This window comes from Tamandua tetradactyla, chromosome 5 (assembly GCF_023851605.1).
Source record: "Tamandua tetradactyla isolate mTamTet1 chromosome 5, mTamTet1.pri, whole genome shotgun sequence".
Classification (NCBI taxonomy): Eukaryota; Metazoa; Chordata; class Mammalia; order Pilosa; family Myrmecophagidae; genus Tamandua; species Tamandua tetradactyla.
The window spans coordinates 104,560,235-104,585,492 of NC_135331.1; the positions used below are offsets into that span (position 1 = coordinate 104,560,235).

At 36.2% G+C, this 25,258-nt stretch overlaps 1 protein-coding gene and 1 pseudogene across 7 annotated transcripts in view; one reads left to right on the top strand and one right to left on the bottom strand.

The window, feature by feature from the left end:
- Positions 1–2,060: 2,060 nt before the first annotated feature.
- The window catches only part of PLA2G7 (phospholipase A2 group VII), a 47,397-nt gene continuing 24,199 nt past the window's right edge, over positions 2,061–25,258 (bottom strand). For all 7 annotated transcript variants that reach the window (XM_077161986.1, XM_077161984.1, XM_077161982.1 and 4 more), the window contains 10 exons: positions 24,982–25,103; positions 24,108–24,252; positions 20,304–20,397; positions 15,894–15,962; positions 14,650–14,758; positions 13,681–13,794; positions 12,512–12,603; positions 5,111–5,281; positions 2,959–3,107; positions 2,061–2,544 (listed from right to left, as the gene is read on the bottom strand). In XM_077161986.1, coding sequence (XP_077018101.1) covers positions 2,420–2,544; positions 2,959–3,107; positions 5,111–5,281; positions 12,512–12,603; positions 13,681–13,794; positions 14,650–14,758; positions 15,894–15,962; positions 20,304–20,397; positions 24,108–24,252; positions 24,982–25,077 — 1,164 coding nt within the window. In that variant the 5' untranslated portion in view covers positions 25,078–25,103 and the 3' untranslated portion in view covers positions 2,061–2,419. The remainder of the gene's footprint in view (positions 2,545–2,958; positions 3,108–5,110; positions 5,282–12,511; positions 12,604–13,680; positions 13,795–14,649; positions 14,759–15,893; positions 15,963–20,303; positions 20,398–24,107; positions 24,253–24,981; positions 25,104–25,258) is intronic.
- LOC143682245 (little elongation complex subunit 2 pseudogene) lies at positions 16,870–18,002 on the top strand (annotated as a pseudogene).

The following is a 25,258-nucleotide window of genomic DNA, read 5'->3' on the forward strand; positions in this document are numbered from 1 at the left end:
TATCCTCAACCTTGACATGGATATTAATATGCTCTATTTTTACAGGTGAGAAAATTGAAGCTTTTAGAGAATTTAAATAACTTGCCCAAGCTCAAACAGCTAATGAGTCTATAGGCTTGATCAAACGTACATCCATCTAACTTCAAAGCCTGTGCTTTTAAACATGGCTTTGTATAGCCTGTAGTATGCAAAGAACAGATTCTAGGTTTTAGAAACAAGTCCTTACTATATGCTGGTTACCAGATATGTGACTTAGGAATATCTTCAAGTCTTGATTTTCCTAATCTGTAAAATTGGAATAATAAAACCTTTCTTGCAGGTTTTAGTATTTGTTTGGTTTTGTTTGTTTGTTTGTATGCTGTGTAGTTGGGGGTCACATTTCATTCTTTCCATGTGCAACTGTTTTGTGACTTTTTTTTTTGGCATGGGCCCACTCCAGGAATTGAAGTTTTTTGCTGGAGTACATGGGCTGGGAATTGAACCCAGGAGGCGAGAATTCTACCACTGAATTAACTGTGCCCCCCTTCTTGCCATAGTTTTTGTTTTGTTTTGGCATGGGCAGGCTCCAGGAATCAAACCCCGTCTCTAGCATGGCAGGCGAGAACTGTGCCACTGAGCCACCATTGCCTGTCCCCTGCAGTGTTTTTAAGATGATAAATAAGAAGTACCTGAAGATAAGTATGCATTCAATAACTGTTTCCTTCTTTGCCTTGAAAGATACAGTCCACTATGCTAAGTTTCTGGGTTTTTTTTAAACAACTCATTGGAGCCATTATTTTCTCCCCTGAGCATTAGCATTTGTCACCACCAAAGGGTTGTAACAGATTCTATCAAATGGGACATCAATGCATTTGGAATGTTTACCCATTTCTCAAGTAGGTAGGGAGAAAGTTTTCCATGTGAAACTGGGGAAGAGGCAAATGCATGTAAAACATTACCAGACCCTGAAGCCTGATGTGGTAAAAGTGAGAATTAAGAATATCAAAAGCTAGCTATAATTTCAATAGATAGCAAATAAAGGGTTTTTCATTAAAAATAATTGAGGTAGATGCGTATATTGCGTGTTCCTTTGATAATGAATTGACCAGTTTGGATGGTTCATGTAGAAGAAATAGTTGTGAATTACCAGAAGAGGTTGGAGAAAATGCTTTAGTGTCAGATTATATAAAGCTTTAATTTTCAAGCTAAAGAGTTTGCTAATGAGAAAAAAATAATAACCTGAATGTCTAGAAGAGGAGAAGTCCAATTTCTCAAAATGAATGATTTTGTGCCTTAAATCGCTATGATAGGCCTGAAATGTCAAGTCAGGAGAGACAGTTATTTAATAAATAACTGTTAGGGATGGAATACTTAACCAGGCTTGCTTAGTTGATATTGATTATTCCTGTTCACACGTGCTTAATTAAACTTACTTGTGGAGAATTCACAGGAACAAGGCTAAGAAATACTTTGATCCAAAAATATTCTTAAGATATATTTTTATACCCGTTGGTAAACAGACATTTCCCATGACTCTGAGATGTTCGAATGTATATCTTTTTGTGCATTTACCTTCCTTTATTATGTTATTCTATGCCTACTACTATATTTAGAATTTAAAACCTCCATTAAATAAGACTATTTGGAAAATGAGCAGTTAAATGTACTTCTGAAAGTTTTCTTCATTATCCTTCACAGTCTTTGGTTGCATAATTAAACTAATGAGTGTTATAGCTGGAATCCCTGACCTATCTATATAGCTGTAATGCCTAATGGCACTGATTGTTAGTAAGTAAAATACATAAAAAATAAAGCATTAAAGAAATGCCAACTTTCTACCTTTAATCCACTGCCTTTGACCTGTATCCAATATTCTTTTCCTTGTCCACTCTCCATTTAATAATCATATTGAAATTGCAAAGCATCACCTATCCTGTGGGAAAACAATGGCTTCATTATCTACTTCATCTAACTGTCTTATCAAGCCAAAATGCCAAAAAGAAAGTGCTGCCGAATATAAATCCTACCTGGAATACCATGTTGCTAAAACTCAACGCTATTGCTCATAAAAGAGAAGATGGCAAGGAGATCTGTTTTATTGTATTTCTAGGGAGCTTCATGTCATTACAGTCTGTTTTCACTGGCATTGTGCCCGTTTTAATATACTTTTCCATTAAAATAATGTAAAAGCAGTTTTTAATTTTGGCACTAAAATTAAAATTAATTAGTAAAATTAAAATTTAAGCTGATTTGATTTTCTCATACTGTATTCTTTATATTTAAAGGGAAAATTTTTAATATAAGCTTCAATCACTATTATGGTATAGCCTTCAATTTTTAACATGATTTAACATAAATTTTAACATGGTATATCTTTATTCTTCAGACAGTTTTAAAACCAGACTTTTTTTTTATAAGTTTTTTTTTTTTTATCGAAGTCCTATTTCCTTATTCCTGTAGAGTTTTGTAGAGTCCTGTTGGTTGTGTCAGTGTTGATACCTGGAATAAGATTTTTATCTTCCCCTTCAATCAAATAGTCCCACTGATCAAAGTCTTTCTGAAGTCCTGTAATATATAAATGTTAATAGACATGTTAAACTTTGGGGCATCAAACAGCTGGATGCCTCTAGGTGGCACTATAAAATCACAAATCACACAGCTTACACACTAGCGGCAGGACAGTTTCTGTCATCCACAATGTGGCTTATTTAGCTGCTGCATCTGTTCTCTAGAGATGTATCCGCAGCATGGAAGTCTACCCTGGTCTGCACAGGAGGATTATTAGTAGACTGTCTTTCTGTAATATATAGTATGTAAAGCAACAAGAGTAAAATTCTCAAATTTTGTTTTCAAACTGATTTACTGCTTTGTTAAATTGTAAACCCATTAGAGATAGATAAAAGTGTGATGAATATTGCATAGACAGCTTTGTCCTGAGAAACATTTGGTTTCTGTCATAAAAGAATATTAGTTTCTTACCTAAATGCTTTTGTAAGAATGCTAATGAAGCTTTGTTGCTAAGATCAATAGCTCCATATGAATCTATAGTTCCTTTTATGGTGAATATGTATCCAACTATTTTGCCAGTTACAAAAGTGAAGTCAACAAAATTCTGGTGGACTGCACCCCTAAAAGAGAAATAGAACATTTACAAATCACACATTGTTTGATAAAATTATTTTTGTAGTTAGGGTACCAGAAAGATATGGACCTATTTGACCTATTTGCTGGAAACTAATAAATACCCAGGAGTCAAAAGTGTAGATTTCAGGATGATAGAGTATTCATTTGGGGCCCCTAGAATATATTCATCTTCCCCTCTAGAAAAACAATTCAGAGTACCCTGTCTTATTTGGTGTGTTGGTTTAAGAAGAAATGATTACAGCTTTTTAGTGGGCTGGATTCTTTCAATTGAGTTGCTGGGATATGTTGAAGGAGCCCTGAACTCAGGGCCAGAAACCTGCTACTTGACCACCACCACTCACTGGATATCTATTTGACACTAGACAAGTCACTTTGGATTTAAGCCTTGGATTAAACAGATTTCAAAAAAGCAAAACTAGAACTTTTCCTTGTATTATTTAAACTGTAAGCACCTTTTAAGTATCACTCAACCTACTCTCTAAATTCAACTGCCTAACATCAAATAGAACAGCCATTTTTTTAAAACTCATTTTCTACTATCTCTCAGATATTTGACACTTGATGACTTGATGACAAAGTTCAAACACATTTTTCTAGTCCCTCACAGTGCAACTCTTTCTCTTCACTTTTTTGCTTCTTATCAGCAAACCACAATTCTTTCAGCCATCCAAGCTGAAGACAAAGTCACCTAATCCCTCCCACTCTTCCCCACATTCAAATGAAACTTGAGTATCAGAAGCATAAAGAAGGTAGGGACTGGGTCATGAAAGAGTTAACAGCAGAAGCCTGGATGGTACCAAGAGTAAAAGAATGGCCTGAGAAGAAACAGAGGATGGAGGAGAAAAGGGAAGAGCAAACTAAATGACAGAAGAAGCTGGAAAGAGTAGGGTCATGGTCATCAAGGAAGGTGAAATGGGGATAGTCCACAATGTCAGATGGATACGGGAGGAAAGCTTGAGTCTGAAAAGAGGCTGCAGGGTGTGGCATGCTAAGCTATATCATACAGTAGGATTCTGTGTCTTTTGCAGGGGCAGTTTCAACAGACTGGTGGGGACTCAGGAAGGTAGACTGCAGGAGTCAAAGAGTGAATGAAAGAGTATAAAATATTAAATATAGGACATTCTTTCAAAGAATTAGCAAGGAAAGGAAGAAAAATGATAGGGTAAGGTCCTAGCAAGGAAGTAGGTTTGAGGAAGTTTAGATGTTCTTTATTATTTGTGTCTTCGAATTAGATTTACACCTTCAAATAGGCTGAAGGGAAACCCTTATGCAAAGTAACCTAGACCCAGCCTGATTATCTAAACTCTTTCAATTCTTCAACACCCAATTAAAATCCCATCTCTTCCAAGAAGCCTTTTCTGAGCACCTCCATGGGAAGTAACCCTCCATTCCTGACCCTATAGTGTATATGGTCTATACTGAGTGTGCTGATTCTTTTCTCCATCTGAATCAACCAGATTTCAGATAAGGAAGGGCTGAGCTCTGCAATATCTCATTTAGAGTTTGAAACCCTACTGGGAAATTCTTTTTTATGTCTAAGATATAAGCATATTGCTGATGCTCAAGGGACCACATTTTAAGTTGGGGATTTTATGAATTCATATTCTCTCCTAACAGGTAAGCACAATGCAGTCCTCAACATTTAATCTGACCTTTTCTTTAAGGAGTACCTAGCTCAGCCTTACAGTGGAAGACCTCTCCCATGCACCAAAAGTGTAGGTATGCTCTCGTGTTTAGAGAAAAGTAGCATGTATCCTAGTGTAAATTTTAATTACCAATATATGCTCTACATACATTAACACTATTCAAAACATTTTCACTTTTAAAAGAGTAAGTCTAAATGGACATAGAAACTGAGATTATCAAATATACTCCCTTATTAGAAGTATAACAACCAATTCATAGTGGCTACTAAATGATATCTGTCGATGTTTATCCAAATTTGAGGTTTCTGTTCCAGATGATGAAATAAATCACTAATACTTACCTAATTGTAATCATTTTCCTTACTTTACCAGGTAAGTAGAAATATCCTATTTTTGTCATATTTTGAAAATGCTGGAATTGTTCAGAGTTGATAAAAAAGAGGGGTTGAGGAATTCTGGTATATACTTCATCACCGAGTGGAAGCATCCATGCATCCAGGGCAATACCACACCTGCAGATATTTGTTGACAATGAAAAATAAGGCTGGTTATACACTCTGGCTGGCATACAGGACTAACCTAAGGTTAATGGACATACTAGTTTATTATGGACTATCTAGCTGGGTTTAAAAGATATTATAAACTAATGTAGGAAATTATCACTGAAAATTTCCCAACTCTTATGAAAGACTTAAAATTACAGATCCAAGAAGTGCAGTGTACCCCAGAGAGAACAGATCCAAATAGACACACTCCAAGACACCTACTAATCAGAATGCCATAGGTCAAAGAGAAAGAATCATGAAAGCAGCAAGAGAAAACAATCCATCACATACAAGAGAAGCCCAATAAAACTATGCATAGATTTCTCAGCAGAAACCATGGAGGCGAGAAGACAGTGGAATGATATATTTAAGATACTAAATGAGAAAAACAGCTAACCAAGAATTCTATATCCAGCAAAACTGCCCTTCAAAAATGAGGGGGAAATTAAAACATTTGCAGACAAAAATTCACTGAGAGAATTTCTGACCAAGAGATCAGCTCTGCAAGAAATACTGAAGGGAGCACTAGAGACAGATAAGAAAAGACAGGAGAGAGAGGTGTGAAGAAAAGTATAGAAATGAAGACTATGAGAAAAGGTAAAAAGACAGAAAATTAGATATGACATATAAAATCCAAAAGGCAAAGTGGTAGAAGAAAGTACTGCCCATACAGTAATAACACTAAATATTAATGGATTAAACTCCCCAATCAAAAGACATAGACTGGTAGAATGGATTAAAAAACAGGACACATCTATATGCTGTCTACAGGAAACACATCTTAGACCCAAGGATAAACATAGGTTGAAAGTGAAAGGTTGGAAAAAGATAATTCTATTCAAATAACAACCAGAAAAGAGCAAGAGTAGCTATACCAATATCCAACAAATTGAACTTCAAATGCAAAGCAGTTAAAAGAGACAAAGAAGGACACTATGTATTTAAAAAAGGAACAATTCAACAAGAAGACATAATCATAAATATTTATGCACTGAGCCAGAATGCTCCAAAAGACATGAGGCAAACACTGAAAAGAGAAATAGACACATCTACCATAATGGTTGGAGACTTCAATTCCCCCACTCTCATCAATGGACAGAACATCTAGACAGAAGATCAATAAAGAAACAGAGAATTTGAATAATACAATAAATGAGCTAGACTTAACAGACATTTATAGAACATTACACCCCACAACAGCAGGATACACCTTTTTCTCAAGTGCTTATGGATCATTCTCAAGGATAGACCATATGCTGGGTCACAAAGCAAGTCTCAATAAATTTAAAAAGATTGAAATCATACAAAATACTTTCTCAGATCATAAAGGAATGAAGCTGGAAATCAATAATAGGCAGAGTGCCAGAAAACTCACAATACATGGAGGCTCAACACCACACTCTTAAACAACCAGTGGGTCAAGGAAGAAATTACAAGAGAAATCAGTAGACATATTGAGGCAAATATAAATGAAAGCACAACATATCAAAATGTATGAGATGCAGCAAAGGCAGTGATAAGAGGGAAATTAATTACCCTAAATGTCTTTATCAAAAAAGAAGAAAGAGCAAATATTGAGAAATTAAATGTCCACTTGGAAAACTAGAGAAAGAACAGGAAATTAACCCCAAAGCAAGCAAAAGGAAAGAAATCATGAAGATTAGAGCAGAAATAAATGAAATTGAGAACATGAAAACCATCGAGAAAATCAACAAAACCAGAAGATGTTTTTCTATGAGAAAATCAATAAGATTGATGGACCCTTAGTGAGGCTGACAAAAAGAAGAAGAGAGAGGATGAAGATAAATAAAATCAGAAATGGAAGAGGAGACATAACCACTGAACCCACAGAAATAAGGGAAGTAATGACAGGATACTATGAACAACTTTATGCTAATAAATACAACAATGCAGATGAAATGGACAACTTCCTAGAAAGGCACGAACAACCAACATTGAATTGAAAAGAAATAGACAACCTCAACAAACCAATCACAAATAAAGAAATTGAATCAGTCATTAAGAAGCTCCCCAAAAAGAAAAGTCCAGGACCAGATGCTTCACATGTGAATTCTACTAAACATTCAAGAAAGAATTAGTGCCAATCCTGCTCAAACTCTTCAAAAAATTGAAGAGTAGGGAAAGCTACCTAACTCATTCTACCAAGCCAACATCACCCTCATACCAAAGCCAGACAAAGATATTATAAGAGAAGAAAACTACAGACCAATCTCTCTAATGAATATAGATGCAAAAATCTGCAGTAAAATTCTTGCAAATCGAATCCAGCAGCACATTAAACCAATTATACACCATGACCAAGTAGGATTCCTCCCAGGTACGCAAGGATGGTTCAACATAAGAAAATCAATTAATATAATGCACCATATCAACAAATCAAAGCAGAAAAACCCCATGATCATCTCGATTGATGCAGAAAAGGCATTTGACAAAATTCAACATCCTATATTGTTGAAAACACTTCAACAGGATAGGAATAGAAGGGAACTTCCTCAACATGATAAAGGAAATATATGAAAAACGCACAGCTATATCATCCTCAATGGGGAAGCACTGAAAACTTTCCCCCTAAGATCAGGAACAAGACAAGGATGTCCACCATCACCAATGTTATTCAACATTGTGTTGGAAGTTCTACCCAGAGCAATCATCAAAATTGGGAAGGAAGAAATAAAACTCTCACTGTTTGCGATGATATGATACTATATGTCAAAAACCCTGAAAAATCCACAGCTAATAAATGAGTACAGCAAAGTGGGAGGTTACAAGATCAACACTCAAAAATCTGTGGTGTTTCTATATAATAGTAATGAACAATCTGAGGGAGAAATCAAGAAAAAAATTCCATTTAGAATTGCAACCAAAAGAATAAAATATTTAGGAATAAACTTAACAAAAGATACAAAAGACCTATACAAAGTAAACTACAAGAAATTGTCAAAAGAAATCACAGAAGACCTAAATAAATGGAAGGGCATACTGTGTTCATGGATTGGAAGACTAAATATAATTAAGATGTCAAGTCTACCTAAATTGATTTATAGATTCAATGCAATACCAATTAAAATCCCAAAAACTTACTCTTCAGAAATAGAAAAGCCAATACCCAAATTTATCTGGAGGGGCAGGGTGCCCCAAATAGCTAAAAATATCCTGAGAAAGAAAAATGAAGTTGGAGACCTCACGCTACCTGACTTTAAGGCATATTATGAAGCCGCAGTGGTCAAAACAGCATGGTACTGGCATAAATATAGATATACTGACCAATGGAATAGAATCTACTGCTCAGATATAGACCCCCTTATCCTTGGACAATTGATCTTTGATAAGGCAGTCAAGCCAACTCACCTGGGACAGAACAGTCTCTTCAATAAATGGTGCCTAGAGAACTGGATATCCACACGCAAAAGAATAAAAGAGGATCCATATCTCACACCCTATACAAAAATTAACTCAAAATGGATCAAAGACTAAACAATAGATCTAAGACCATAAATCTTTTAGAATAAAATGCAAGGAAATATCTTATCAATCTAATAATAGGAGGCAGTTTCCTAGACCTTACACCTAAAGCACGAGCATTGAAGAAAGAAAAAAATAAAGGGGAACTCCTCAAAATTAAACACTTTTGTACATCAAAGATCTTTGTCAAGAAAGTAAAAAGACAGCCTACACAATGGGAGACAATATTTGGAAATGATATATCAGATAAAGGTCTAGTATCCAGAATATATAAAGAGATAATTCAACTCAATAACAAAAAGACAGAACAGACACTTCTCAGAAGAGGAAATCCAAGGCCAAAAGGCACATGAAAAGATGCTCCACTTCCCTCGCTATTAGGGAAATGCAAATCAAAACCATAATGAAATATCATCTCATACCCACCAGAATGGCCATTATCAATAAAACAGAGAACGACAAGTGCTGGGGAGGATGTGGAGAAAGAGGCACACTTATTCACTGTTGGTGGGAATGTCAAATGGTACAACCACTGTGGAAGACAGTGTGGCAGTTCCTCAGGAAGCTAAGTATAGAATTGCCATATGATCCAGCAATACCATTGTTAGGTATCTACTCAGAGAACAAGAGGGCAAGAACACAAACGGACATTTGCACACCGATGTTTATAGCAGCATTATTTACAATTGCCAAGACATGGAAACAGCCAAAATGTCCATCAACAGACAAGTGGCTAAGCAAGCTGTGGTATATACATACGATGGAATATTATGCAGCTGTAAGACAGAATAAAGTCATGAAGCATGTAACAACATGGATGGACCTTAAGGGCATTATGCTGAGTGAGATTAGCCAGAAACAAAAGAATGAATACCATATGGTCTCACTGATATGAACTGACATTAGTGAATGAACTTGGAGAATTTCGGTTGGTAACAGAGACCATCAGGAGATAGAAATACAGTAGATTTTGGGTAATTGGAACTGAAGGGATAGATTGTGCAACAGGACTGATTGTAAAAATTCAGAAATGGATAGCACAATACTACCTAATTGTAGCACAATAATGTTAGTACACTAAATGAAGCTGAATGTGAGAATGATAGAGGGAGGAGGCCTGGGGGCACAAATGAAATCAAAAGGAAAGATAGACAATAAAGACTGAGATGGTATAACCTAGGAATGCCTAGAGTGTATAATGATACAATAGTGACTAAATGTGCAAATTTAAAAATGTTTCTGCATGAGGAAGAACAAAAGAATGTCAATAATGCAGGGTGTTGAAAATAGATGGTAATTAATATTTTAAAACTTTAACATATGTGTGAGACAAGCAAAAAATGTTTATTTGGTACAAAATTTATATTTTGACTAATGCATTTCCTAATGTAACTTATGTGGACAGCTTGAGCGAGCACCATAGTACTTGGAACCTTGCGTGGGGCTTGAGATTTTGTAGGTTTGTCCAGAGTGATGCCCAGATAAATCCCAGAGTGATATGAACAGTGAATAGGGAAGTATTTGCAGAGTCCCCTAGGGGGAATGGTGAGAAAGGGGGAAAATTCAACTTCCCCAAGTGGAGAATTCTTGATATTCTCACAAGCAGTGGGGACAGACAAAGCAATAGGCTGAGCCCCAATCTTGGGGTTTGTTCATATGAAACTTAACCCCGCAAAGGATAGGCTAAGCCTACTTAAAATTAGGCCTAAGAGTCACCCCCAAGAGAACCTCTTCTGTTGCTCAGATGTGGCCTCTCTCTCTCTCGGCTGACATAGAAAACAAACTCACTGCCCTCCCCCTCTCTATGTGGGACATGACTCCCAGGGGTGTGGACCTTCCTGGCAACATGGGACAGAAATCCTAGAATGAGCTGAGACTCAGCATCAAGGGATTGAGAAAATCTTCTTGACCAAAAGGGGGAAGAGAGAAATGAGACAAAATAAAGTGTCAGTGGCTTAGAGATTCCAGAGTTGAGAGGTTATCCTGGAGGTTATTCTTACGCATTAAATAGATGTCACCTTGTTAGTCAAGTTGTAATGGAGAGGCTGGAGGAAACTGCCTGAAAATGTGAAGCTGTGCTCCGGTGGCCATGTTTCTTGAAGATGATTGTATGATGATATGACTGTTGCAGTGTGACTGTGTGGTTGTGAGAGCCTTGTGTCTGGTGCTCCTTTCATCTACCTTATCGATGGACAAGTAAAACATATGGATTAAAAATAAATAAATAATAGGGGGAACAAATTTAAAATAAATTTATTAGATTGAAATGCTGGTGATAGGTGAAGGGGGGGCAAGGGGTATGGTATGTATGAATTTTTTCCTGTCTCGTTTTTATTGCTTTTTCTGAATTGATGCAGATGCGCTCAATTATGCAGAAATGCTCATTATGATGAATATACAACTATGTGATGATAGTGTGAGTTATTGATTATATAACAAGAATGGAATGATCATATGATAAGAATTTTTATGTTTGTATTTGGTTATGTATCATAAATATAAAATTAATAAATTAAAAAAGAAAGGGAGGGGGGAAGGGGTAGGTTTGTATGAATTTTTTTCTGTTGTCTTTTTATTTCTTTTTCTGAATTGATGCAAATGTTCGAAGAAATGATCATGATGATGAATATGCAACTGTGATGATATTGTGAATTACTGATTATATATGCAGAACGGAATGATCATATATTAAGAATGTTTGTGCTTCTTTGTTGTCATATTTTTTTTTAATTTTAAAAATTAATAGAGAAAAATGATATTATACCTCAAAGTACAGGCTTATAAGGTAGCAGACTTGGAATTATATAATCATTTTCTTTATGAGGCATTTAGGAATTGCAACCTTTAGAAAGATATAATATCCTTACATTTTTATTCAATTAAAATTTTTTTTTAAATACACTTTTAAAATAATGTCTTCAAAACTGCAGAGTAGCTGAAAAAGTACAATAAATGCACTGTTTTCTCATGTTTTTAGACTTTCTGGGCATTTTGTATATTATAGGTTTTTCAAGGTAACAAATGGCCCCATTGCTTTATATTTAGAGGTGCTTTCCTGAAAAAAATGCCTGGAGGTTGAAGAAAAACATATTGAATATATCATTTGAAAACATAACCATCATTCTGTTTTAAAAGTAAGTTGATCCTGTTTCCTGATCTTTTTGGACACACTGTATTATGTGCTAAATAGATGAAAGAAGAGAATTCCCTTCTACTGAAACAGATTTTAAGAAATATGAGAAGGTGAAGTTTCACAAAGGATCGTTACCACTTTCTATATAATTGTCCCTATGTGGTCTCACCAATCAGGGGTAAAGTGGTTCATGAAAGAAAATGTTTCCACAAATTACAGAAATGGGTCTGGTCCCAAGTCCTACCTAAATAACTGTGTAATTTATATCCAACTCCATTTTAAAGATGAAAAAAAGTAATAAAAATTCCCATGTAAAAAATGTTAAGCTCTTGGATCAGATAAATAAGAATGATGAGGAGAAATGTTAGAAATAGAGGGGATTTTTAATAGCTGGAAAAGTAGATGGTTTCTGCCCAGGAAAACTTATACAGGATATTTTAGGGAGGCAAAGGAAAAGATTTATAAAACCCAAAGGATCCCTTTCCTACTAAAAATTTACTAAAAATTATATCTCCCATGTGCAATCGTCACCCCCCTCCACAAAAACTGTTCTCTTGCTTTATGCAGCTTCATTCTCTTACCTGAATCTCCAGTCTTCACTAAGAGCCTGAATAACTGTTGCTCCTCCAAAAGAATGGCCAATTATTGCTATTTTATTTCTATCAATGGAGTCCTATATGAAAAAGCATGATATAAATTGATAGCTATCTCATGGAGTATAAGAAGAATAGACTAAATGATCTGGTGAATCATACATTTATTACTCATTTCATGGGCATGGATAAGTGCTTTGATTTTTTAAAAAATAAAAAGTATACCATATATTATATGACAAATAATATATTTGTATAAATGCTAAAATTTGTCAAAACTCAAAAGTGAACCCAATTGTCCTCTAGTCACTACACTTGAAACTTCAACATCAATGCCAACATCTGTATCGTCCCACCTTATATTTATTAGTTTGTTCATTCCATGAGTTATTTATTGAGCACCTGCTCTGTGCCAGGCACCACAGTCTCATTTTCAATGAGCTCACAGTATATTAGGGAAGAGAGACATACAGATGCATGATGTAAATACAATAGAATTGTTCCAAGGAGCACAAATGATAGATACCTAACCCAGTCCAGGTGTGGGTATTGGAATCCAGGAAAGCTTAGAGGTGATGCCTGACTAGAGTCTCAAAGGTTAACCAGGAATTAGCCAGGGAGAAAGCTGAGTCATGCAAAGAGGGCAACATGTGCAACATGCAGACGGGAGAGAGAGGCCAGTTAAGGAACAACAAGCTCTTCAGTGTGTCTGGAGAACAGACCATCATTTTATGCTACAACAGAAATACCTCTAGTGCTCTCTACTGCATGTACTACATGCTCTTCACACATTGTCTGAATCTTGGTTCATGTTGCCCACTCTGCCAGATACTATTCTACTCTCCCTCACATTTTGTCCAAACCTCTTAATTAATTTTTCAAGATCAAGCTCAAAGACTTTCAAGAGTCTTTCAAGAAATAGCAGTAGTTTTGCTGGATGTATTGCTAAACAAAGTGAAATGGCCATTTTTGTAGGTCAAAACAAATAGACTCTTGGGAATTTTATATATAGTTCACCCTAACAAATTGCTCATTACTGTAATACTTTGCCTGTAATTTTTTGTGGCCCTTTATCATCTTGTAACTTGAATTATAGAAGAAAAGCAGACAATAAAGAACTACAGGCAAGGTTAAAAAAAAAAGATTTTTTCGCTCACCTTCAGTTGTTTCACATCAAATTTTAAATCTAATATATTCTTTGCTGGCTTTCCATGATCCATGTCAAGAATCAAATTGAGAGCTTGAGAGCACTCTTTTGCTCTTTTATGTACCTAGATATGTTATGCAAAGAAGAAAATGACAAGGTAAATGGGTGTAACGCTTATTTCAAAATTTGTGTGGGGGTTGCACATGGGAAAAAATAGTTGGTTGATTATAAACTGAAAATGCCTGAATGGTAAGTGATTAGACCACAACTTAGCATAAAAACAGTCACCACCTTTGGAGGTATATATAACTGAGTGCAAATCCTGGCTTGCTTCTTATCCACTTTGGAACCTCAGATATTTACTTAACCTCTCTGAGCTTCCATTTATTTTATAACAATTGCTACCCTCAATGAAATGTGGGTAAGATTAAGCATGATGCCATACCTAAAATGCCCAGTATAGAGCTTGGCTCAAAGAGCAGCTACAATGTTTTATTTCACTTAATCTTCAGAGCATCTCTATTATCATGATTTTGTGACAAAACAAAGAAGCCCGAGGAGATTAAATGACTTGTCCAAGATCACCCCACTGCAAAGTCATGGAGCCAGAATTTAAACTAGGAAATCAGTTTCTAAGGTCTGTACTCTTAATATTATTCTGTACCGCTTCTCTAAACAGTAGTCATTTAAACTAATATGTTAAATATCAGATTATTTTCTAGCACTTTTGAGATTCTAAAATTAGAAGTTCTGGTGCAAAACTCTTCTAAATATTCACTCCAAGGATTTTTGTGTTTGCCTTTATCTTTCTTATAAATGAGACAATCAAGGAAATTTTTATTACACAGAGAATCTTCTGATCTTTTGGGAAGTAGGATGGCTAGGAGCATAGCTAGCCATATGTAAAATTAAGTTAACGAAGCTCATCATTTCATACAGGCTCTTTAATCACCAACCCACTTCACTTGCTTTAATGTACCTGAAAATTTCGGTCAGGTGCTTCTTGCTTTAGATACAGCCAAGACTTGTTCCCTATTTCTGCATCAGATTGGTCTTTGAAATAGTAAGTTCCAGCTGCTGATCCATCTCTGTAAAACAAAAAGAATTAATTACTTTTGCTCTTTTGCTTTTGTCCTTCATTATCTCACCAGCATTCCTCATCTCCATCCTTGATACCATGTCCCTCTGATCTTTCTGGCTTCCCTCTTTTAATCTAATTTTTTTTTTTTTTTTATCAAAGAGGTCGCCAAAGGATTTCTAGGAAAAAGACATTGTGGTGAATAATCTCAACCAATTATATATTCACAATTCTTGGAGGCACTGTCAGCTGTTTTGAAAAGTCACTCTCTAGAATCAAATCCCAGCACTGTCATTGAATGGCTTCATGACCTTAGTTAGGCAAATTACTTACCTTTTTCTCAGTTTATTTTCTTCCTCTTTAATGATAATAATAACCACCTCATAAGGTTGTTATGAAGATTAAATGAGATGGTATACCAGTTTGAAACTGTCTTGTACCCCAGAAAAGCTATGCTGTTTAATCCTCATTCAATATTGCTGGGTAGGATCTTTTTGATTGGAGATGAGACCCACCCATTGTGATTGGTAACTTTTGATTAGATGGTTTCCATGGAGATCTCCACCTATTCAAGGTGGGGTTGCTTACTAGAGCCCCTTAAGAGAACCATTTTGGAAAGTGCCAACGGAGCCCATAGAGTCAGAGATCTTTGGAGATGCAAAAGGAAAACACCCCGAGGAAAGCATTATGAAATGAGAAAAGAAAGCTAGCAGACTTCGCCATGTGCCTTTCCAGCTGTCAGAGGTGTTCTGGAACCACCTGCCTTTCTTGAATCCATTGGCCTTTCTTAAATCAAGGTGTCTTTCCCTGGATGCCTTAGTTTGGACATTTTCATGGCCTTAGAACTGTAAATTTGCAACTTAATAAATTCCCCTTTTAAAAAGCCATTCCATTCCTGGTATATTGCATTCCAGCAGCTTTAACAAACTAAAACAGATGGTATATGAAAACCCTCAGCATAGTACACGGCACTCTAGAAACATCAGCTGTTTTTTAATTCTTGACTAACTAAAGCTTTCTTTTATCATCATGTACTCATAGCTGACAATTTTAGTAAACCTTTATGAAAGTTACAAATATAAATTAGAGGTATTAGCATTCCCTGTGTTAGGTTAAAGAGCCCGGCTACATACCAGGTGACATACCTGTGTTCTACAGCAGCAACTATAAACCCATGAGATGCCAGATCAATGCCAATGGCAGAATAAATTGTCCTTCAAAACAAAAAGAAGGAAGAATTCATTTACTAGGCATATGGAATGAAAAAACATGATTACAGGTTTGGGTCCACTAATACAACTGGGAACATGGAGCCATTATGTCCCTGAAGAAGTGCCCTGTGATAGAATGGAGAACAACAGTTCTCAAAGAAAGAAATTTTGCCCCCCAAGGAACATTTGACAATATCTGGAGGCATTTTTTGTTAACATAACTGAGAGGAGGGTTCTACTGGCATCTAGTTTGTAGAGGGATGCAGCTAAGCATCCTACAATGCTCAGGACAGCCCCACACACACACACAACAAACAATTATCCAGTCCAAAATGCGCCTAGTACTGAGGTTGAGAAACAGTGGTGTAGTGGTTGCAAATAGACTTTGAGGGTTTTAATCTTGGCTCTGCCACTTAATAGCTCTATGACTATGATCATGTATGTATGAGGGCAGTACAGTACAGTAGTTAAGCATTCTTCCACTGAGTTTGCAACCTGAATCCACCACTTATTTGCTTTGTATCTTAGGCAAGTCACTTCCCTTTTCTCTGCCTTGACTTCTTATTGTGAAGGGGTGAAGCTATAATAGTATGTTACTTTATGGGGATTGTAGTAAGGACTGAGTTAACACACCTTCAGTGCTTATAACCATGGCTGAAACAAGGTAAAAACTTAACACGCTAGCTGTTATGTAAATTTTAAGACAGAGTGAGGAGGTTAAAGAACTGGGTGCTAAGCAACTGCATTTATACCCTCTTCCATGTTTTCATTCTGCACAATCTTTTCCCCCTATTTAGAGAAAATGTCACTTTCCAGGGCCTGCACATCAATGTGAGGAGTAGGATGAGGTGCTGGGGCCTTGGCCTTGGCTGGAGGTGAGTGTAGATTCTGGAGTGTAGACATCCCTCTTGTCTCAGCTGGAGCCTTTACTGCTAGGCAGTAGCTTTGTGAGCAGAATACTAGGAATGAGCTCCAAGACAGCCATGGGTGAATCAAGACTGAACTGGGATGTTTCCCCAAAAAATGGCTTTAAGATATTTTTCTCTCAAGAAAATTGTTAAGATCATTCCATGGCCCCAAGTTTAAAAGAATTATGTATTTTATCTAACAGACATATAGGAGAAAATATGTTTTGCTGAATGCCTCAGCAAGTTCTGTGGAAAATGACCTAGCAATTAGTTCAGCAGCTCAAGCAAAGGAAAAAGTTAAAACCACAGTTGGAATGGTTCTTCTTCCCAAACCAAGGGTTCCCTATCCTCATTTCTCTTGTTCGTAACAGAGAGAGCAGAGGAGTTGTGTGAATTTGTTGGTTAAGTATGCAAAAATTAATACAAATTCCAAAGCTGTTGGAATAAAAATGACTATTTGCAGTACTTGGATATGAAAAAAAACATGTGGATTAAGAAGTTGCTGAATTCCTGAAGTTCTTGCAGAATTCTGCAAAGAAATGTGCACAGGATTATAATATGCTCTCTGATGATACTTGCCTCTTCACAGAGCTAATTTTATATGTTTGCATGGAACAAGTGAAAGAATATCCAGAATTCTATACTCGGCATGAAGTCTCCAGCTTCATTCTTCCCAGTTAGAACAGAAATGGGATTAAAGTTAGAAAAACCTCTTCTTGCATTTGGCAATGTGAAGACAGTTTTTCCCTCAATGCCTGCAAAGCTGCAGCTCTCAAAAGATTGCATAGGTACCACTGAAACACCAGAACAAACAGCTGCAGCTATAATGATGATATTAGTAAAGATTCAAATGCAGAACAACTTATTTCAAGATATCACCCTCAGATAGCTCTAACTAGTCAATTATTATTTACCTTATTAAATAATCATGGACCAAACTATAAGGAACAATGGGAAATTTCAGTGTGTATTCAAGTAATACCTATTGCAGGTTCAAAATCAGTTAAAGTAATTTATATTAATTCATCACTTCCTCAAAAAAAATAATAGAGAGAGAAATCAAATCTTCCAAGAAATTCCAATAAAATTCATGATGTCCAAAAGCTCATCTGTTCTGTCTCTGCAGTATCTATAGACAAGCCTGGAAATGGAAATGGATGAGGGATCAGGGCTCCCTAGAAACTTGGCCAATTCCAGATCTGTGATAACAAATGCACAAGAGGAGTCTGGGACATTTTGTCAAGCCAGAAAGCAAAAAAAACTATCAGAAAACAGTGGAACTGTATCAAATGGATGCTAGAGCTAACTTGAAGGGGCGTCCACTGGCCAAAGATGTGAGGGTTTGACCTTGAAATATATGGATTAAAATATGTTAAAATCCATGAGTTCATATTCATAATAGATACCTTAAAAAAAGAAAAAGAAAGAAAACATGCTATTCCCACTTGGAGGATGCTAGCGCATCCGCTTATTCTGAAACTGATAAGGAGAAAAAAAATCAAGTATTTATCTTGCTTTTCAAGTGTGAACTTATTTCAGGGTAATTATAGAATATGATCATTTTGCAGCTCCCAAAGGAGTAGTGAATCTAGGCAATTATCATTGACAACTACACTAAAATCATAAGAAAGACCAATGAGGAATTTCATAATGGGCAGACTGGTTGACAGTACTTGAACCCACTGGTCAACTGGAGTATCACAAGAAGAAAGACAACCAGACTTTATTAGCCTCCTGATTACAATAGGACATACATAATACTATATAAAACAAATTAAGGTTAAAAAAATCATAACTGAATCTATCCAAGGTCATTTTAACAGGAAATACAGAGGGTAGAAGACTATGATAAATGACCTCACAGGAATATAGTCAGCAGAATCCAAAATGTAGGAATCTTACAGGACAGCTGATCTGGTTTCTGAGACACATAAACAGCAGATGTGGGTGGTATAAAGGAAGGGGCGAGGCATTTAACAAACTAAAGAAAATTAAAAGACATAACCAAATGTGGCGTATCGATCTTTTTTCCAATAAACAATGGTTTAAAAAAAAAAAGACATTCTGAGAGTGGGAGATTTTAACACTGGATATATTCATGTTATTAAAGAATTATTGATTTTCAAAAAAAAAGGGAAAATGTCCACAATGAATAAAAAGGAGGTAGATAGGAACTGTGCCTTCTACTCCTGATGATATAGGATCTTTTCAGGAAGAAGAAATGGTCTAGTACAGAGATCAGCATACTTTTTTACAAAAAGGGCCAGAGAATAAATATTTTTGACTCTGTGGGCCATATAATCTTTGTCACAACTACTCAGCTCTGCTGTTGTAGCACAAAAGCAGCCACAGACAATGTAAAAAATGAATATGTGGCTGTGTTCCAATAAAACTTTAAAGAAACAGGGAATGGGCTGGATTTGGACTGCTACTTGGGCTGTATTGGCCACCTAACTGGTCTAGTAGAATAATAAATACATTATATTATTTATATATATTATATAATAATAAATTTATTATTATAAATCATACAACTCGCTAGACTTCAGTTAAAAGGATGAAGATAATCCTTTATTAAAGGTGCTCCCAAACTTCTCCGTTAAAAGCCACATTTTGTTTTCTGAAAATCTTCTGGTCCTCTGAGGTAGAGGAAGGGGAGGTGGCTGAGAAGAGAGTAGCAGAAAGCGGAGAGGGTGTGGTGTCATGAAACCACACTGCTCAGATATCCTGCTACAGAGAATATAATTGACTGAAGAGCCCACCCAGCCCTGTCCCTCTGGATCCACTATCACATTCAAGCCAAAACTAAACTTCCTGTGGGCTGCTCCCAGCCAATGGCTGAGCACAGCATGGGAACCAAGATTGGCTCTCCCCTGTGAGGCACAGAACTGCTCGGACAGGCAGTTTAGGCTCAAGTGCTTCCCATACTGGCCTGCCCCAAACTTTCTTAGGACTGTGCTGCCATCTGAGTTCAGACTGAGTATCCAATCATTCTCCCTTGCCTATAATGCTCAGTCCTACCTTACGGTCTGAAGGCTGTCTGTGTCATCGCCTGCTCCCTCCCCTCAATTCTTCATAGGCGTTTCCCTCAATAAATTTTTCACATCTAAATCCAATCTTGGCACCAGCTTCACAGAGGATGATTCAATACTACAGCATTTGCTATAGTATTGAAGGGCAACAACCAAAACTGCAACACCCTCTGTCACCTGTTGTGGTGTTAAGTCCCATGAGCTGAAGGGCAAGAACCAACCACTTGTACCCATACCAGGCAGGGCTAGTATTGATGAGTAGACCTCAACTCTCAGGGAAGCCAATCTCCTCTGGGATAGAAGGGCCAGCTTGACATTCCAAAAGCAGAATCTTTTTTTTTTTTACAAATGTATTCAGTCACTGATCCTTAGAGGCTAAAATTGTTCAACCTCTCAAACATTACCTGAATGCTCCAAGACCATGAGAAAAAACAATCAGTGGATATTTTTCACCAGTTCTCAAAGGAGAATCCCACTTTGCAGGAGTTAACACTGAACCTAGATAACATGGGAGATAATGGTTAGTGGTTTCTCTGGCTATAATGTTACTATTTAATTTAACTTACAACTCTTTGACATTAAATCCTGACTTATGGAATTTATACCTCTGTTTTACAGATTAATAGTAAATTCATTTACAAATCTGCTCCCAGACACCAATCAACCAAATCTGAACCTTATATCTTTTAAATTAATGATCAGTTCGCCTCCCTACTTGCAAGTATATTTAGAAATGCTGTTCCTTATTACCATTCCCAGGTTTTGAGAAAATTTCCGAGAGAATGTTCTGAAACTGAAACAGACTACCCAGTAAACCTAAGAGCCAAAACCTGAGATTCAGAGACTCATCTCATTCTGACTCAGCATGACCCAGCATTAGTTAGAGAAAGCATGAGCTTTGTACCCTTATTTTATTTCCTTGGCTGCTCAGGAAAATACCATGCAATAGGTTGGCTTAAACAATGGTATTTTATTGGCTCACTATTTGGGGATAAGTCCAAATAAAGCCAAGATTAAGGCCATGCTTTCTTTCCCAACACTGCCATTCTGGGGCTGGCTGCTGGTGATCCTTAGTCCCGGGCTCTTCTATCACATGGCAATGAATGTGGGGGCCTTTCCTGGCCTCCTCCTTGTCTTCCAAGGTCTGTTGATGTTCAGTTGCCGCCTGCTTCCTTTTTGGCTTTCTCTCTAGCTGTCTGAATTTCATTCTGCTTATAAAGGACTCCAGTAATAGGATTAAGACGCATCTTGATTGAGCTCGGCCATGGGATTAAGACCCATCTTGATTGAGTTTGGCAACACCATAATTGAAGGTCACCAACAGGTCCTACTTGCAATGGATTCACACTCACAGGAATAGATTAAGTTCAAGAACATGTTTTTCTGAGTGTAACAAGCCAGACATAAACTACCACATACCTGGAAATGGCTTGGGATATATCTCTGCCACTTAATAGACACTGACCATGGGCAAGTTATAGGAACTGAGTCTGGGCCTCAGATTTCTCTTCTGTAAAATGCAGAAAATATCTATCTCACGGTATTTTTTTTTTCTGCATGAGCAGGTACCAGCAATCAAACCCGGGTCTCAGGCACGGCAGGCGAGAATTCTGCCTGCTGAGCCATGGTCCACTGCCCTCTTGCAGGGCTTTTGTGAGAATTTTATTTAATTAGGTTATATATGGAAAGTATCTCTCCAATCACATAGTAGGGGCTCAAAAAAATGGAAGATACTGTCTTCTCTTCCTCCACTTCATCTAGATCATTTTTGTCATCATGATTCTTAGCAATTATTTGTTTCAGTGTCTCAACTATAAAATAGAGATGTGAAAATGAAGATTGACTGTAATGATTGCTTTGAAAATAATTTATAAATTTTCAGTGCTACAAAGGCATACAGTCTTTTCATCATTTCAATTATAAAGTTTTTAAAATTTTACTGTAACATATATATAACATAAAACTTGTCATTTTAACCATTTTTGAGTGTACATCTCAATGGCACTCATTACACTTAAATGTTGCACTATCACCATCATCCACTACCAAAACTTTTCATCATCCCAACAGAAATCCTGTAATTCTTAAGCCGTAACTCTTCATTCCCCCTCCTCTCAGCCACTGGTAACCTCTCTATTTGCTGTCTCTGTGAATTTGCTTATCCTCGATATTTCATAAGTGGAATCATTCATACAATATTTACCCTGTTATGTCTGGCTTGTTACACTCAGCATAATGTCTTCAAGGTTCATCCATGTTGTTAGATGTATCAGAACTTCATTCTTTTTTATGACTGAATAATATTCGATTGTACGTATATACCACATTTTGTTTGTCCATTCATCTGCTGATAGATATTTGGGATATTTCCAAACTTATGGCTACTGTGAACAATGCTGTCATGAACATTAGTGTGCAGATTTCTCTTTGAGTTTGTGTCTTCAGTTCTTTGGAGTAAATACTTGGGAGTAAAATTGTTGGGTCATGTGATAATTCTATGTTTAACTTACAGAGGAACTGCTAAATCATTTTCCACCATGGGTGTTCCATTTTACATACTCACCAGTGACATATAGGGTTCCAATTTCTCCACATCCTTTCCTACACTTATTTAAAAAAAAAAAAAAAAGCCTATCTGAGTAGGTGTGAAGTGATATATATCTCATTGTGGTTTTGATTTGCATTCCCATAATGAATGATGTTGAGCATCTTTTCATGTGCTTATGCACCATTTGTATATCTTCTTTGGAGAAATATCTACTTATATCCTTTGCCCATTTTTAAATTGGGTTGTTTGTCTTTTTATTGTTAAGTTGTAGGGGTTCTTTTTATATTCTGGATAATAAGTGTTTCTCAGAGATGTGATTTGAAACCATAGGTTTTCTTTTCACTTTCTTGATAATGTCCTTTGATGCATAAAAACTTCTAATTTTGATGAAGTCCAATTTACCTATTTTTAATTTTGTTGTTTGGTATCATATATAAGATTTTGTTGCTAAATCCATGGCCATGATGATTTTCTTCTAGGCTTATATTTGATGATACATCTTGAGTTAATTTTTGTATATGGTGTGAAATGGCCTAATTTCATTCTTTTGCATGTGGAAATTCCATTTTCTCACCACCATTTATTGAAGAAACTATTCTTTCCCCATTGTATTGACTTGGCACCCTTGTCAAAGATCAATTAACTAGATGTGTAGGTTTATTTCTTGACCCTCAATTCTATTTCACTGATCCCTATATCCATCCTCATGCCAGTACCACACTGTTCTGACTATTGCAGTTAGTAGTAAATTTTGAAATTGGGAACTGTGAGTCCCTCAACTTTTTTCTTCTTTTTTAAAATTCTTTTAGCTATTTGGGGGCCCCTGCCATATCATATGAACTTGAGAATCAGCTTTTCCATTTCCATAACAAAGGCTGCTGGCATTTTGATAGGTATTGCATTGACTCTGTAGATTGCTTTGGGTAGCATTGACATTTAAACAATATTAAATAATTCAATCCATAAACATGTTATATCTTTCCATTTATTTTGGTCTTCTTTAATTTCTTTCAGCAATGTCTTATTCTTTTCAGTGTATAAGTCTTTCACCTCCTTGGTCGTAGATATTTTATTCATTTATATGTTAGTATAAATGGAATTGTTTTCCTTCATTTCCTTCTGGATTTTTCATTGCTGGTTAGAGTAACACAACTGATTTTTCCATGTTGATCCTGTACCTACAACTTTGCTAAATTTGTTTGTTAGCTCTACTAGCTTTCTTGTGGATTTTTATTTATTTTTACAAATGTCCTTTATCATGTTGAGGAACTTTCCTTCTTCTACTGCTATTTTTCTAAGTGTTTTTATAATGAAAGGGTGTTAGATTTTGTCCAAGGCCTTTTTCTGCATAGAGATAATCATGTAAATTTTTCCTTTATTCCATTAACGTAGATTAAGAGGTTTTATAGAAATCTCCAAGGAGATGTTTAAAATGAATTTTAAAATTCTAGGTGGTTTTGAAGAGAAAAGTTGAAGACATACCAGAACTATTGGGTCAAACAGATAAGGAAGGAAAAGTCTACATTAGTGAAATAGAGACAAAAAAAAAGTTTAGACTGCAGAATATCTACTTTCATCTTTTAACTACCTGAAAGTTCTTGCTGTTTTCAAGGATTCCTTATGTCCTAGAGCCTACAAGTAGGATCAACAGAAATCTTACCAAAAAGTAAACGCAACAATTTGCTAAAAATCCAATTTGTTCCAAGAAATTTACTAAGACCAAAAAAGTATTCTTCGTTTGGGATCCAAAGAGTGTCAAAGTGGTCATCATCTTGGGTTGGATAATACAAACGCAAAAAGGTGCTCTGTTGAGGAAGGAAATTAATGGACTTTTAGTCAATTTGCTTCTCAAACATATCCTAACAGTTATTTTATATTATATTTAAACAGTAGTGTGCTAAATATCTTTGTAGTTCATGAAATGTTTCAGAGAACTTTTTAAGCTGCTGAAGTGGTGGAGAACATTCACGAAAGATGGGAGAAATAGAATAATAATATGCTTTCGGAGTGAAAAGAAATCACGAGCAGCCTGTCTCCAGCCATTAAAGAAGAAGAATATAGAGTTTACAGATACGCTAATCAGATATCAGCAAAGAACTGGGGAATGACTAAACTAGCAAAAGGCTTCTTATGAAGCAATTCAAATAGCAAAATGGTTCATTCTCTGGTGAGGGCAAATGAAAGTTTCAATACCTTCTATCGGACCACAATAACAGTCAATATTAGAAGTCTATAAGCTGGGCTTTCATAAATTTTTTTTTTTTTTTTTTGCATGGGCAGGCACCGGGAATCAAACCCGGGTCTCCAGCATGGCAGGCAAGAACTCTGCCTGCTGAGCCACTGTGGCCTGCCCTCTGCCTTCATCAATTTTAACAAATGTTCCACACCAATTCAAGATGTTAATAATAGGGTGGCATATGGGAATCCTGTATTTTATGCATTATTGTTCTATAAACCTACAGCATCTGCAATAAAATTTTTTTTTAATTTACAAAAGTAAAAGCATATAAGGATAAGCTATATTAAAGTATTACCTCATCAGTGTAACCAAACATCAAGTCTGTACAACCCACGGAATAATATCCTGTTCCTCTGGGGATTCCAGTTTGGCTCAAGCTTGCCACAGCCATCAGAGATGGTATTTCGTTGACCCAGGCTGAAAATAGGTAAATATTATTTTATTTATCATCCATTATAACACAGACTTTATTATGTAAAAGAATTCCAAGGAAATCAAGTACTGTCCATGGCTTCTGGCCTTCCTCATTTCTTTACCAAACTAGTAAAATACACAAATAATTATTGAGGGCC